This window comes from Carcharodon carcharias, chromosome 6, assembly GCF_017639515.1.
Source record: "Carcharodon carcharias isolate sCarCar2 chromosome 6, sCarCar2.pri, whole genome shotgun sequence".
NCBI classification, from domain to species: Eukaryota; Metazoa; Chordata; class Chondrichthyes; order Lamniformes; family Lamnidae; genus Carcharodon; species Carcharodon carcharias.
This window is the reverse complement of record NC_054472.1, coordinates 130,695,657-130,712,394: the sequence shown is the minus strand read 5'-3', so window position 1 is coordinate 130,712,394 and position 16,738 is coordinate 130,695,657. Positions and strand designations below refer to the sequence as shown.

Sequence of the window (16,738 nt, the reverse complement as noted above, 5' to 3'; positions counted from 1 at the left end):
AGAGCTCTGCAGGGTCCATGCGGGAGAGTTGTTTCACCTGGCTTGGTGTCCAGAATGAAGGGACACAGTCTTGCAGTGACAATGAGGGTATTGAGGACTGAGATTTGTAACACTCTCTGAAATTGGAGGGTTCTGTGCGCTTGGACCTCTGCATCCCATAGCGCAGTTGAGGCACTGAGTGGACTCCAAAATTACTTCAATACTTTTTGGGGTGATAAAGATGTCAATGGACATGGGGTCACTATGGGGTGAGTAACGATGAGAAGCTCGTTACGAGAACTTCCCTGATCAAGGTGGCATGGAGGTGCAATCTCGAGGGGCCAAATGATCTACACATGCTGTTCTTCCCTGTGCACTCATGTTCCTGGTTCCACCTGAAAGCTCTCTGTAAGGTCTGCTCCCCATTAGAAGCAGATGTGAGGATGACATGAATGTATCCCTGCCCAGGTGAGATTTCATGTTGCTTTCAATGTGCCAAGATAACCGACAATGTAAGGGCATAGGAAAACTTTCATTTTTACTTACAGGTGCCTGAATGGAGTTCTGTGCAGGTCCTCATGTGCGCATTTGGTGCAAGGGTGAGAATGACTGCTCTTGACATCAATGCAGCATTTGATCGAGTGTGGCATCAAGGAGCCCTAGCAAAACTGGAGCCAATGGGAATCGGGGGAAAACTCTCTGGTTGGAGTCAAACTTAGTACAAGGGAAGATGGTTGTTGTTGTTGTTGAGGTCAGTCATCTCAGCTCCAGGACAACACTGCAGGAGTTCCTCAGGCAGTGTCCTAGGCCAACCAGCTTCAGCTACTTCATCAATGAACTTCCTTCCATCATAAGGTCAGGGGTGGGGATGTTCGCCGATGATTGCACAACGTTCAGCACCATTCGCGATTCTTCAGATACTGAAGCAGTCCATCTCCAAATGCAGCAAGACCTGGACAATATCCAGGCTTGGGCTGACAAGCCACAAGTAACATTCGTGCCACACAAGTGTCAGGCAATGACCATCTCCAACAAGAGAGAATCCAACCATCACCCCTTGATGTTCAATGGCATAACCACCACTGTGAATGTTGTAAAACCTAATGCACTGTCTGCCTGGCTCTTGGGATCCAAGTGAAATTGGACAAATTGATGTGCTCTGCTGAACAGGGCATCAGTCACCTCTTGGATGCACTTGTGTGTCGTTGACTGGAGATGCTGCACAGGCTTCCATTTGAACTCTGGAAGGAACCACTGGCAAAGAACTTTAAGGCCGCAGTGATTTTAATGCCGCTAGCATGGGATTGCTTCCAAGTTGTTGCGGACGCAGATCTTCATGGAAAAGCTGGCAGAAGTGTGCAACCGCATTCTGGGACATCCTAAGGTGATTCCGGCATTACTTTTGTTCATCTGCAGGTAGCTGCAGCATCTTCCATATACTGAGTTCAGGCCAGTGCTCGGCGTCCCACTGGCCCTGGTCACAGCATCTTGACCTTTTGAGGCCCTGCTGCCACTGGCCATTGCTCTGCTTGCCCCTGGGCTCACCTGTGCATGTTCCTCCCCATCTGGGCCAGAGCCAGTAGAACGGCAAGGTTCCTTGGAACCTGCACCATTTATGCAAGGGGGATCTGTGAACAAATTGCAGTGATCCATCTAGTCAGCATATTGTTTGTAGATTAGCCTCCATCTCTGAACCTCTGACTCAGTGTTAAGCCCTGTGATTGGCATCTGTCTAGACATGGCAACCCCACCCCAACCCTTCCAGGTGAAGGACATCCTGGAGGACCACAGATGAGTGTTCCTTTCATTCAAACATGTTGCTGTGCAATAATTCTGTCAAAGGCTTTCTCCTAGTCCGCCCCACTGTCCTGCTTATAGGTGATTGTGTCCCTGAGTTGTGCAAGGCTAGCAGGAATCTTCTTGCCAGGTGAAGTACAGGTCTAATCAAAGTGGATCACCAACTCCCAAGCAGAATTTACCTGATTGGTGATGACCTCAGATAAAATTTTGTCGTCCGCATTAAGCAGTGAAATGGGACACCAATTTCTGATTTCCTTCCTCTCTCCCTTCCGTTTGTAAATGCAGGTGGTGCTGCGTTTCCTCATGGATTCTGACATGCCAGCCTGAAATATATTCTTGTATATTTCCAGCAGCATTGGGCCAATGCAGTCCCATAGAGTTGAATACAACTCCACTAGCAAACCATCGCTTCCAGGAGATTGTTATGATACAGCAGTTGGTAAAGGCTGAGCTGTTTAAATCCCAGAGGGAAACTTGAACAACTGTCATAACCTATATTTTGAATTGGTATGTTTGAAATGCAACTCTGAATTCAGGAATGAGCCCACTGAGCCTCGAAAGACTTTTTATAAAAAACTAAATTAAACATTTATTAATTTAACAACAAATTAAACACACACACATGTCTACAAATTACTACCATAATAACTTTTAAACAAATCCCCAAATTAATCACACCCAGGTAAATTTTCACCTAGGTAACAGTAATCCATGGACTTTAAATAGACACCAAGGCAAAGCACATTTTGCCTTACAAATTCAAAATGAACTTCCTTTCAATTTGGTTCCTTTGCAGACACAATTATAGGTTTACAGGCTGGTTAGATCTTAAATGCCTCTGAGTCACACACAAACTCCTTTCTGTTTATATCTAGCTTCCCCTTTGAATGTAAATTTTCCATTGTATTATTAGGTTTTTAAATTTTACCTCTCCTAACAATAGTCCTTTCATTCCACCAGCTTCATTAGTAATAAAACACATTGCTTGGCATCTCCCAGCTAAGTGTAAGATTTTACCCAGTCTTTTGAATGGTTTATTCAACAAATGCAAATTTATACTTTACCTTTTAACTTCCTTTTGTTTAACTAATTAACATCCCAAAACAACTATATATCAAAGCACCCAGACTAGCTGGCTTTAATCCAAAACAAAAACAAAAATATCTGCGAAAACTCAGCAAGTCTGGCAGCATCTGCGGAGAGGAGCACAGTTAACATTTTGAGTCTTTTTTGCTTTTTGCTTTTGGCTTTAATCCAGTTAAGACAAACACAGACACACGCATAGACACAGACCCACTCAATTCCAATTTAAAAATAATTTCCAATAACATTATACACATTAATGTCTCTTCATTGCAGAAATTTACTTGTCTCGAAGGACCTCACAACCTTTGTCAGCTTGTCAGGAGTTAATGGTTTGCCCAGACTCTTCCGTGTACTGTCATCTTAAGTCATCCCTGATAGTGGACAGGAAGGACGGGCAAGCTGTGCTATCAGTGAGCTTCGTGTCATACTCTCCGGCATAAAAACATTTGCTGAGATTGCCTACATGGGTAGTAATCTCACCTCTAGTTCAGCAATTTGTAGATTCAAGAGCAACACCAATTTTTGTGCTTCAAATCTAGGCAGAGCCTTTTCATCCGATACTGAGAAGTGCTACTTTTCCAAAGGTGTGGATATTCAGAAAGAACTTGAGCAAAGATTTTAAAAAAGCAAAAATGCTGTAAATACTCAGCCGGTCAGGCAGCATCTGAGAAGCATTTTCCTGACACATTGGAGGAGGGGAGGCGGTGGCATTGTGACAGGACTAGTATTCCAGAGACCCAGGGTAATGCTCTGGGGACTGAATTCAATAAAAATCTGGAATTAAAAGTCGATGATGACCATGACCATTGTCGATTGTTGTAAAAAATAGCTGGTTCACTAATGTCCTTTAGGGAAGGGTATCGGCCGTCCTCACCTGGCCTGGCCTACACGTGACTTCAGACCAACAGCAATGTGGTTGACTCTTAAAAAAATGCCCTCTCAAAGAGGGCAATTAGGGATGGGCAATAAATGCTCACCTAGCCAGCGATGCCCACATCTCATGAATAAATATGAAAAAAAATCTGGAGGTGGCATCGAGATGGGGGTGGGGGGTTGGTGGGGAAGTAGTGGAAAACCCCATTGGGATGTCTCCACAATACTGTCCCACCTTTCAGGGATGGGCTGTGAGGGGAATTGACAACTCACTCCACTGAAGCAAGCAGCCAATCGCTCTAATTAAGGCCCCACTCAAGGGCCATGTGATGTCTGTCACTTTAAGATGACTGTCACTTTAAGAGTAGGATGTCACATGATTTATTCAACCAATGTGTGGCTAGTGCAGGGGAATACATTCTAGGGAGGGGTTTCTCAGGAAAAGAAGATGGATGTATGACGGGCTAGCTGGATACAAGCAGCCATGGAAGCTCTCATGTAAATAAAGTTTGTTTTGTTTGACTAAGAAGCTGACAGAACATTCCTGTCTTTGGATGGACTCCCCACTGAGCCCATAAACTGTATAGAGATGACCTCTAAGTGGCAAATCAGAGGACCTTCAAAGCTTCCTCTCAAACTCATAATGACTGAGCCACAAGGCTGAAGTGGCCACAGCTGTGACCATAATAATTCCTCTGTGTACTGATGGCCCTAACACCTCTGAGACTTCTTAAACATGTTCAGTAAACGTCAGAGAGCACCTCCATTTTGAGTGCCCTCCTACTCTCCTACCTCCCTCAACAACATCCACCTGTCCCAGTGGGCTGTTGGCTGACAAGCACATTGGGCCCACTCATTGGGCCTCCAGCATCACAATTCTGCCCAACATCCATAATTGGGCAGCAAATGCAGAGCTGGCCAATTTGGAGGATACCTCATGTAATGTTGCTCTGGCAAGTGCAACGATGTGCAAGCTTGGAAGCCTGGCCCTAACGTTGGGGCCCTGACACCTGTGAACAAATTAAGCTCAACGATTCAAGTCAATGACAATGAAAGGTTGAACGAAAATTAAACAAACATTCTTTCTATTGGCTGCGATGGATGTTAACAATTCCTTTTCAATATTTGAAGAGCAGGGAGTTCTTAGGTATTCTAGCCAGTGTTTTTCTCTGAGCTCAAGGGAAAAAGAGTATTTTTAACTTCATATTTTCTCATTGCTATTTGCGGGACATCTTTGGTATGCAGTACATATAGTATTTACTTACCTAAGGATGGGTACTGCCGATTTATAACATGAAATTATTTGGGATGCCTTGATGTCATAAATGCAAATATATGTTATTATTTTATGATTAATGTTACAGCAAGTTATATTTAATAAGGAAATTCACGAATTTTCATTAAACTTTTTTGTCTGAATTTTCAGTTTCTTTTAGTTCCCAAAACTGGAAGAAACTATAAGAAAATTAATCAATCTTGCTCGACAATAATTGTGGCAAGTTCTAATCTTTTACAGAGCTGGTCACAACTTCTTTTGGGACAGTAATTTTGGGGAAAAAAAGTCTTCTCCAAAAGTAAGATAAGAATATTCATGAGGTTACATATCTCCCTAGTGTGTTTTTTGATTTTCAGTAGTCCAGGCCAACTGTCAACTGGCCAAGAGAAACCAAAAAAAATGCTGTTATGGTTTAACAATGCCACGGACCTGAACCATTTTTACCAAGGTTGCCATTTTCTTTCTTATTTCGCCCACAGCATTAAGAACTTCACTCCTAAAGTAGGAAAAGTAGAAACACACAGAGCGATACGCCGTGCCTTTGATGTGTGGCAGAATGTAACTCCCCTGACATTTGAAGAGATACCATATGTGGAGTTAGAAAACAAGAAGAGGGATGTGGACATTACAATTATGTTTGCTTCTGGTTTCCATGGTGATAGCTCACCCTTTGATGGCGAAGGGGGCTTCCTTGCACATGCTTATTTCCCGGGACCTGGCATTGGGGGTGACACTCACTTCGACTCCGATGAACCATGGACATTAGGAAACCCAAATCATGATGGTAAGCACTTTTACTTACAAAAATAACCTGTAGCATGTGTGAAAATCCTATATACATGCAAAACTTATTACCATTGATGGAATAATTATGACTTACCACATCTTGCTTTGAAGCTCTCTTGATGTTAATGAACATTACCTGCAACCAGGAGAGAAATTGCTGTAACAGGAGGTTTTTATCAACAGATAGTTTATTATAGGAGCTGATACTATAAATACATTAGACACTGACATTATTGCATTTACTCTTTAGAGACTACACTAAAATAAATTGTAAATCCAGGCCACAGCTGTTTCCTTTCAAAGGATGCTGTAAATTAAACATGCATTACTCTGACATTTCTGTAATAATTACATACAAGAAATACCAGATCATATACTTTCCACTCTTTACTTTGCCAAATAACCTACTAACACTTAAGAAAACTTACTGGGGGATTAGGTGGTTTCCTGTATGCAACAGACAGAGTAATTCTTCAATGTTGTGAGAGATGCAACTAAGCTCCTATAGTTTAGAGTAAATAGTTGGTGGCACATTCACCCCTCAATCACAAGGTTCTGGGTTTTAGTCTTGTGTCAGTCCCCAAACACAAAAGTCAGGAGTGACACTTCAGTGCAGCACTGAAGGAGCATTGCAGTGTCAGAGATGATGTGGTTCACATGAGCCGTTAAGCTGAAGCCCCAGCTGCCTGCTCGGGTTGATGTGAAAGGTTCCATTGTATGATTTCGAAGCAGAGCAAGGGAGTTATCAAAAACATACAGATATACAAATTAGAGGCAAGTTAGGGCCATTCGGCCCCTCGAGCCTGTTCTGCCATTCAATAAGATTATGGCTGATCTGATTGTGGCCTCAACTCCACTTTCCTTCCTACCCCCTATACCTTTTGACTCCCTTGTCAATCAAGAATCTATGTAACTCAGCTTTAAGAATATTCAATGACCCTGCCTCCACTGCTGCCTGGGGAAAAGAATTCCACAGATCCTTTGAAAGAAAAACTTTCTTCTCATCTCTGTCTTAAATAGGAGCCCCTTTATTTTTCCACTGTGTCCCCTAGTTCTAGTCTCTGTCACTAGGGGCAACATCCTTTCAGTATCCCCCCTGTCAAGCTCCCTCAGGATCTTACATGATTCTAGACTGCAATGGATACAGGCCCCCAATCTGTCCAACCTTTTCTCATGTGATAGACCCCTTATCCCAGGAATCAGTTGAGTGAACCTTCTCTGAACTACTTCTAATACAGTTTCTTAAATAATGAGGCCAAACTGTACACAGTACCCTCGTTGTAGTCTCACCAATACCCTATATGACTGAGCCAAACATTCCTACTTTTATATACCATTCCCCTTGTAATAAATGACAAACATTCCATTTACCTTGCCAATCACTTGCTGTACTTGCATACTAACTTTTTGCAATTCATGTACCTGGACACCCAGACCCCTCTGTACCTCAGAGTTCTGCAATCTCTCTCCATTTAAATAATAAGCTGTTTTTTAATTCTTCCTGGAAAAGCAGATGAGTTTACATTTTCCCATGTTATACTCTATCTGCCATTTTTTTGTCCATTTACTTAACCTATCTATGTCCCTTTGCAGGTTTATTTTTTCTTCTTCATAATTTGCTTTCCTACCTACTTTGTGTCATCAGAAAATTTAGCAATCATGCATTCTGTCCCGTCATCCAAGTCATTAATATAGATTGCAAATGTTGAGGCCCAGCACTGACCCTGTGGCATTCCACTCCTTCCATCTTGCCAACTCAAAAAGGACCGATTTATGCCTACTCTCTGTTTCCTTTTAGCTAACCAATCCTCTATCCATGCTAATACATTATCCCCTACACCACCAGCTCTTATTGTGTGTAGTAACCTTTGATGTTCCACCTTGTCAAATGCCTTCTGGAAATCTGAGTACCCCTTATACACAGGTTGCCCTTTATCCACATTGCTTGTTACTTCCTCAAAGAGCTCTAATAGATTAGTCAAACACGATTTCCCTTTCACAAAATCCCCAGCATCCTGGCCAATGTTTATCCCTTAATCAACATCACAAAAAACAGATTTTCTGGTTACTATCAGATTGTAGTTTGTGGGAGTTTGCTGACGACAAATTAGTTGCTGTGTTTTCTACATTACAACAGTGGCTACACTTCAATGAAAGTACTTTGCAGTAAAGCTCTTTGGAACATCCAGTGGTCCTGAAAAGTGCTATATGAAAGCACGTCTTTTTTAAACTGATGAAGGACCAAGGCCCAAAGTGCAAAGCATCGGTGAGGTTGAAACAAACAGTGCAGGGCGAGGCCTTACAAATCATTCAAAAAGCATAACATTGCGGGCGCAGTATCACAAACTGTTCATTTTAAATGCAGTGTATATTATGTGGTGCGACTTTCAAAGAGATTAATGTACTTAAAACAATTTTGCTCTGTGTGTAAGGTTAAAGACATACCACGGGCTTCCAAAAGTTGCTCTTCCAATTGCCTGTTATATCTTTGATGGATGACCTTGGGAATCTTGGAGAACAGGCATAGATGTCGTAGATGTCTATGAATCTCTCACTGAAGTTACAGAGGATGTTTGGATGATCCCGATTCCCCCTTTGCACACTCAACAATACATTCTTTGGAGGAATTGAGAATTCTGCAAATGATTTTAATAATACTTTCGTAAGATAGTTTTTCTATAATTTTACATGTGGAGCAAAATATACCAGCAGAAGAAACATAATGGGGCCAATATTTGTCTTCTCCACCTGACCGGTAATTTGGCAGGATCACTTCTATGTTATGGAGCCCACCAGAATTTTATTCCTTTGTAATAAAAGGAATGAAAACAGGATGGGTTTGAATAATGAGTGGCCAACCATTCTGTCTGATTACCAGAGAAGGCAGAAAATTTCCCCGGTAAGGCTTCTCATTCTTTAAATATTACATTTCGAAAGGTAGCAGCAGGAGAAGTTGCTACAGCACTTCAAGTCTGTCCCACTATTCAGTTAGGTCAAGGCTTAGCTTGAGCATGCTCTTAAAATTAATGGGACCCCAGCTAATTTTGTTTGTAATGACAGGAAAGAAGGATAATTTGGCTTATCACACATAATTTAAGATTTGTGATTAAGATATGTTTTTCTATATTAGTTTTATTTGCAATGCCAATCGATTAATTGACTTTATTAACCTCATTATAGGTCTGAAATCATTCTTTGTTTGTATTAGTGAAACATGAAAACAATTTTCAGCCACTAAGAGCAAGTATCATCAAGAAAAGTGAAAAAATTGCTAAGGTGGAGAGATGTTTATCATGAGAAATAATGCCTGTGCGTTTGTGTGTGTGTATGCGCACGCGCGTGTGTGTGCATGTGTGCGTCTGTGTATCGAATGTGCAAATTATATATGTGTATATATTTGTGTATATATAAATCAACAAAGCAGGTATCATTATGAATTTGAATTGGGACACACCCTGTAAATCATGCCAGCTAGGAGTCAGACAAGGAGAATAATTATGACTTAATCTATCCAGTGAGAAACTGATAGGATTGGGTGAGGCACATGTTTGACTTCAATGGGAAGGAAAATTAGATGAGTATAAAATGGGTCCAGATGACCCATCAGTGCACACCACATCAGTTAGATTAAAACAACCTATTTAGATGCTAATCAGAGGATTTAATTCTTTTAAGTATTTTAAAAATTCTTTTACAGGATGTAGGCATTGCTGGCTAGGCCAGCATTTATTGCCTAATTGCTCTTGTAAAGGTGGTGGTGAGCCTTTTTCTTGAACTGCTCCAGCCCATGTGGTGTAGGTACATCCACAATGCTGTTAAGGAGAGAATTCTAAGATTTTAACCCAGCGACAGTGAGGGAATAGTGATATAGTGCCAAGTCAGGATGATGCGTGGTTTGGAGGGAGTGAATGAGTCTTGGGAAGTTGCTACAGTGCATCTTGGATACGGTACAAACTTCTACCACTGTGCGCTGGTTGTGGAAGGAGTGAATATTTACGTTGGTGGCTGGGGTGCCAAACAAGTGAGCTGCTTTGCTCTGGATCATGTCGAGTTTCCTGAGTGTTGTTTGAGCTGAACTCATCTAGGCAAGCGAAGAGTATTCAATCACATTCCTGACTTGTGCCTTGTAGACAGGTTTTGTTGTTGGTAGTGGGAGATTCAGTGATGGTCATGCCATTGAATGTCAAGAGGAGATGATTGTCTCTTGTTGGAGATGGTCACTCCCTGGCACTTGTGTTGGACAAATGTTACCTGCCACTTGTCAGCCCAAGCCTGGATATTGTCCAGGTCTTACTGCATTTGAACATGAACTGCTTCAGTATCTGAGGAGTTGCAAATGGTGCTGGAAAGTGTGCAATCATCAGCGAACATCTCCACTTCTGACCTTATGATGGAGGGAAAGTCATTGATGAAGCAGCTGGAGATGGTTGGGCCGAGGACACTACCCTGAGAAACTCAGGGCTTCAGCCTTATCTTTTGCACTGATGTGCTGGGTTCCCCATCATTGAGGATGAGAACATTTGTGGAGCCTCCTCCTCCAGTTAGTTGTCTCATTATCGACTACCATTCACGACTGGATGTGGCAGGAATGCAGAGCTTAGATCTGATCCATTGATTGTGTATCGCTTAACTCTGCTTACACTTTTTGGAAGGCAAATAGTCCTTTGTTGTCACTTCACCAGGCTGACACCTCATGTGTAGGTATGCCTGGTGTTGGTCCTGGCATGCCCTCCTGCACTTTTCATTGAACTAGAGTTGATCACCTGGCTTGATGGTAATGGTAGAGTGGCGGATACGCCGAACCACGAGGTTACAAATTGTGGTTGTATACAATTCTGTGGCTGCTGATGGCCCACAGCGCCTCATGGATGCCCAGTTTTGACTTGCTAGATCTGTTTGAAATCTATCCCATTCAGTAAAGTAGTAGTGTCACACAAAATGATGAACAATATCCTCAACGTAGAGATAGGACTTCATCTTTGCAAGGACTGTGCGGTGGTCACTACTACCAATACTCTCATGGACATATACATTTGCGACAGGCAGGTTGGGGAGGATGAGTTCAAGTAGGATTTTCTCTGTTGGTGGCTCCCTCAACCTCTTCCACAGATCCAGTCTAGCAATTATGACCTTCAGGACTCAGCCAGCTCAATCAGTAGTGGTGCTACCGAGCCACTCTTGGTGAAGGACATTGAAGTCCCCCACCCAGAGTACCTTCTGTGTTCTTTGCCACCCTCAGTGCTTCCTCCAAGTGGTGTTCAACATGGAGGAGTACTGATTTGTCAGGCTAGGGTGAGTGCTACGTGGTGATCAGCAGGAGATTTCCTTGCACATGTTTGGCCTGATATTATAAGACTTCATAGGGTTTGGAGTCAATGTTGAGAACTCTCAGCGCAACTCCCTCCTGGCTTTATATCACTGTGCTGCCTCCTCTGGTGGATCTGTCCTACCGGGGGGAAAAGACATACTCAGGGATGGTGTTGGTGATTTATCTGTAAGGTATAATTTCATGAGTATAACTATGTCAGGCTGTTGTTTGACTATTGACCAATTTTGGCACAAGCCCCCAAATGTTAGTAAGGAGGACTTATAGGGTTGACAGCCCTGGGTCTGCCGTTGTTGTTTCCGAAGCCCAGTGCAATGCCAGGTGATCAGTCCGTTTTCATTCCTTTTGAAAGTTGCATGCTGATGACTGGAAGATATTGCAGACAGTATTTAAGTTAGATTAATTGTAACTATTATGTATAAAGACCAAGGGAGGGAACATTCACTCCAGAGGCCAAATGTGCCTTGTTAAAAATATACATTAAGGAGTTTGCCCAAAATATTTGAACCTGGTAAGATTTGTTTTCTGAATTTTAAAAACCTGCACCTCATGAGCACTGTTATGCAGATATGAATGAAAGCTGTACCAAACTGCCCCTGGTGCATTGTTTGATTTATTCTGCTTTATTCTCAAAATAAGTGGTCAGAGTTTCCTTTACCACCATAATTGAATTTCTGTTCATTACATTTAGAAACTTATCATTTTCAGGCAACATTTTTGTGATATAATTTACTGCCTCATTGAAACCATTATCACAACCGACCCATGGGATTAAATCTTAAATTAGGGGAGGTCACCAAACCAAATTAAGTAATGTTACCCTGCCAAAAGTTTTGCAAAAAATATCCTTTTAAGAATGGTTGTTGTGAATTTTCATAGTCACAGAATACTGCAGTGTTAGCTGTGGCTCAGTTGATAGCACATTTAGCTCTAAGTCAGAAGAATGGCTTGTTTTTTTTTAATATATACTTTATTCATAAAATATCTGGAAGAACATTACAAAACCTTTCAAAATCGCCATCACAAAAAGTACAATCAGATTCAACTTTCACACATGGATCATGAGGTGCATCAATACAATCAATGAATATTACAATCATTTCAATATGGTCATTACAGACAATCAGACAATGGCATTGGAGTTATCAACATACATCATGTTGCATTCTGAGGTGCTTCAATACAATTATAATACAATTAGTATTCAATGCATACAGTCATTGTGAGCTGTACAGCCCGAGGGGCTCTCAACAGTTCACAGCCCCTCGGTGCACAATGGCAGAAGGGTCTTAGACAGTGACCTTTCCCCATTGTGCCTTTGCGGCGGCTGCCCCAAGCTTTAGTGTGTCCCTCAGCAAGTAGTCCTAGACTTTGGAATGTGCCAGTCTGCAACACTCAGTCGGGTTAGCTGTGGCTCAGTTAATAGCACATTTGGCTCTAAGTCAGAAGAATGGCTTGATGTCTCAGTCCAGGACTTGAGCATAAAAATCAAGGCTGACACTCCAGTGCAATACTGAGGGAGTGCTGTACTGTCTAAAGTGCTGTCTTTTGGTTGAGATGCCCTATCAGGTGGATGTAAGAGATTCCTTGGCATTACTTTGAAGAAGAGCAGAGTAGTTATTCCTGGCCAATATTTACCCCTTAACTGAACAAAATTGGTCGCTATTACATTGCTGATGTGGGAGCTTGCGTAAATTGGCTGCAGTGTTTCCCATATTACAAGTGATTACACTCCAAAATAGTACTTTATTGGCTATAAGATTCTTAGGGACATGCTTTCGTCATGAAATGCTCCATATAAGTGCAAGCCTTTTTTTGCTCTCATTTCTTTAACTGTGCACAACACAGTTGAATGCCAAAAACAATCAATTCAATAAGACCATCACAAGCTAAATCACTTGTCAAATATTTTTGGTACAAATATTCTCAAAGTCACATAGGCTGGGAAAGTCTTTTCAGCATTTTCTGTTTTTATTTCAGTTTCCAGTATCTGCAATATTTTGCTTTTGAATCATTTCTATCACATCTGTAGTAAAGCCACTGATCTGTGCACTTAATGAGCTTAAACTGATAGAACTTCACTAATGATGCTGAGAAGTGTTGAAGTCTCTAGTGTTTTATCTCTGTCTGGCTTGGTTAAACATGCGCAAAACCAAATGCACCCAGAAGATCCTGAATTCTCTTGGACCATGTAAATTAACTGTTATGACTTTAGCAAATAATATAATGCAGCCATTATTAATTAAAACGATTGCTGGCTGGAGTGCTGCCTGTTACATGTAATACGTTGTGATAGCAGCTCCAATAGCTTCTCCAGCTCCTCAGCCAGTTAATCATTTTCACTTGAACTGTAAGGAGTAAAGCCGCTTCAGTATTCATCAGGCCTTGGAGAAATGCAATGGAAATTTTTACACTGTAAAGAGAGGAGATATAATTAATTTTCAGCCAAGATTGGGTGCCTTGAAAATCTAGGCACTTTTCTAAGTTATCTTTAAAAGAAATGTTCATCTTGTATTATTGTAAGTAATAAAAATGTGTTGGAACATGCATGTATGACTACACTTGAATGGAATATGAAATGACAAAAAAAAGTTTAGCAAAGCACTTGTATATCACATTATATGTGAAATAAAATGTGGGCTGGATTTCCCTCCACTATCTCATCTGAGGTCAGGTGGGATAGCAATTAGAAAATGAGGAAGTGTGAGGCCTACCATCGGCAACCTGCCCAACCTGGATTTCCTCTCCCCTCCCCACCAGTACAGCTGCAGGCCGTCCCTTCCCTGCCTACTGTGTGTCAGTGCTGCACTGGATAGGCCCTGGTTCCCAGCAGATATAACCTTGTCACACATCATTCTCACCATCATTCTTAGGGCCATTCAGAGCGGTAGACCCAGTTTAGCAATGGGACTAGCAGATGCCTTCATATTGGCTTAAGTACTGTTGGGAGCCTGCTGTGCATGAAAAAAGGATTAAAGTTGTGGCAGAGTCAGAGGTGCCACTGCGTGAAAGAAAATCTACACCTATAGGTTTTGTTGGCATTTGTGAATTGCAGCTCCATGTTTAGATTGGTATTTCACTGCTATGTGTCACAATGGGGGCTAAATTGGATAGTCCTTGAAAGGAAGCGTGGGGACACAATGCACGATTAACCCATTACCATTCATTGTAATACAAGCAGCATGTCAACTTTATGCTGCCGCTTATTTAAATGATATTTGCATCCAGCCATTGCTAACCACAGTATTCAATGGCTGGCGGCATCAGCAAGAGGACAATATCATGAGTGGCTAGAACCACCTAAACTGCCCTGCACTTCTTTAAGCTAGTCTGTGCCTTTTAAGGGGAAGTTGTATTGTAGCTGGAGCAAATGCCAGCTTGCTGACAAGACACGACTACACACGGGGTCTGCTGCAGAGGACTCAGATGAGGAGATCAATGAGGTAGCCTACAGAAGAAGGCTGATGGACCTGCACAGCTAAATGCTTGGTATATTGTGAATCATACCAGAAAGTCTGCATCAAGGTCAAGGAACATGAAGGAGTTCAACACCAACTTGGCACAAAGCAATATGCAAAGCTTGTAGCCCATCCATGCCAGCATGGAAATGATGGTCAACTCGATTAACACACTTGAGAACCCAGCCATGATGCAGAATCCGATGAGTGATGTCACAGCTTGCATTGCACAGCTGCCCTATTTCTGAGTGCTGCAGTGCAAACACAGGCTGCTGCATCATGGGTGTGGATTTCAGTGTCCAAATGGGCTTGCAGGCTGTCACTGCAGTCCAACAATTGGTCTCTAGCAGATTACGAGGATTGCTCAGGCACCACCCTAGGGGAATGGCAGTGATTCCTTGGAGCACAAATGTACTGACCTTTCTCAGGTTGACAGCATATGTCCTCCTACCACTGCCACTCTGCTGGTGTCCCTGCTGTTGCCTATCAGCCAGCTAGCTCAGACTGCTGGCGCCCCTGCCGAGATGGTGCAGTCCACAGCTGCCCTTTCTAGGCCCAAAGCTACTCAACATCATCGTCCAAGGCCACCTGCAGTCTCCACCAGTGAAAGTCAGCAGCCTTCCGCCAGCCATGCTACAGTCACTGAAGTACCATTGTGTAGGAGCACCAGGACAGAATGCAAGTCGTTGATTAGTTAACTTTTGTAAGCATATGGCATGATTTTATTCATAAATTTAGATAGGACTATTTGTTGTTTGGTAGCTTTTATTTTTGCATTGTGGCTAAGCAGACACTGTGATGGTCAGTGATTAGTATAATGGTCTGGCACATATAGGGTTAATGTGGGACTGAGTACAGTACTTCCCACACAGTGATGTAATAGAGCATATGACCCACACCCAGGGTCAGTTGAGTGTTGGACAGCGCCGTGTGTACCTGCAAGCATGGAGACAACTCCTAGCTTGTATCTTTTGCTGTATATTTGTAAATAGCTTTAAGAGTCAATAAAGACTTACAGTTAACTTATGAGTACAAAGACTCCTTCAGACTGACCGAACTGTAACTAACCTACAACATGGTGGCAGCTTTAGGAAAAATCCAAGACCTTACAGAAAATGCATCAAAAACTAAAATGCCAGACGACTGAGAAAAAATTTAACTAAGCTTTCTGACCTGAAAAGAAACTCCATAAGCAGAGATACAGAGGAAAAATCACCAGGAAAAAGCTCCAAAGAAAGGCTTGGAAGCTGAATGCAGAAATTTCAAATTCCTTACTGCAGCAGAAGACTCCATTGAATCTCCTTTGGAATTCCAGTTTCAAATACTAGCGTGCAGAGTCGGCAGTCCAAGCAGGAGTGAGCTAAATCTTTTAAAATTCCAGGTTACAGCAAGTCCTGAGAAATCTTTAAACAATTCAAAGTCAGTAGCGCAGTTTGAAGAAATCCACCGCTAAAATCTGATCCCCGAGTTGGCACCTGAACATGTGGCATTGATGCTCCAAAATGGGGAAAAAATAATTAGTGAAAAAGCATGGGAGACTTCTGAATTCAGCTGAGAGCAAGCAGAAGCCAGAATTTGACAAATTAAAAGTAAAATTCTGAGCAAGAGAACTCTACAGGCAGTCGATACAAGTAGTCATTATTAAAATTTTTGTTTCAAGATGAGCACGATCACCATTGTAGCGGAGCCCGCCAAAACCAGCAAGTGTGGGAAATCCCTTTATTTGCAAATGAATAATGACGTCATCTTGAAATTCAGGAAGTTCTTAAAGCAGAACCTATACTTCTAAAAATTTAACCATTGATCAGAATTCCACTCCGGAGCAGTTTGGACTTATCTAAAGGCCAAACTAAATGAAAAATTGGGCATCCCAGAGAAGAGAATTTCTAAGCCACTGGGATGCATCAGGTTTGAGTAGGAAGTCAGAAAAAGTCCAGATGAATACTTTTTTGTACTGGTTTGGAAAACTTGCTAATGAAGTAATTCTAAAGCAGTGCATTGATGAGTCCTTAACCAGCTTTGATAAAATATTAAAAGCCTTTGACAAATTCCATAATCTTCAAGTTGTAGAGCACACAGAGCATATAATGAGGGCTAGAAAATCCCCAGTGAAACTGCAAAAGGTAAAATACATTACCCAAGAAAACCACCTGA

At 42.0% G+C, this 16,738-nt stretch overlaps 1 protein-coding gene across 4 annotated transcripts in view; it reads left to right on the top strand.

The window, feature by feature from the left end:
• Nucleotides 1-16,738, top strand: part of LOC121279178 (matrix metalloproteinase-16-like) — a 295,815-nt gene that overhangs the window by 105,215 nt on the left and 173,862 nt on the right. For all 4 annotated transcript variants that reach the window (XM_041190177.1, XM_041190175.1, XM_041190176.1 and 1 more), the window contains exon 4: nucleotides 5,494-5,798. In XM_041190177.1, the coding sequence (XP_041046111.1) occupies nucleotides 5,494-5,798 (305 nt within the window). The remainder of the gene's footprint in view (nucleotides 1-5,493; nucleotides 5,799-16,738) is intronic.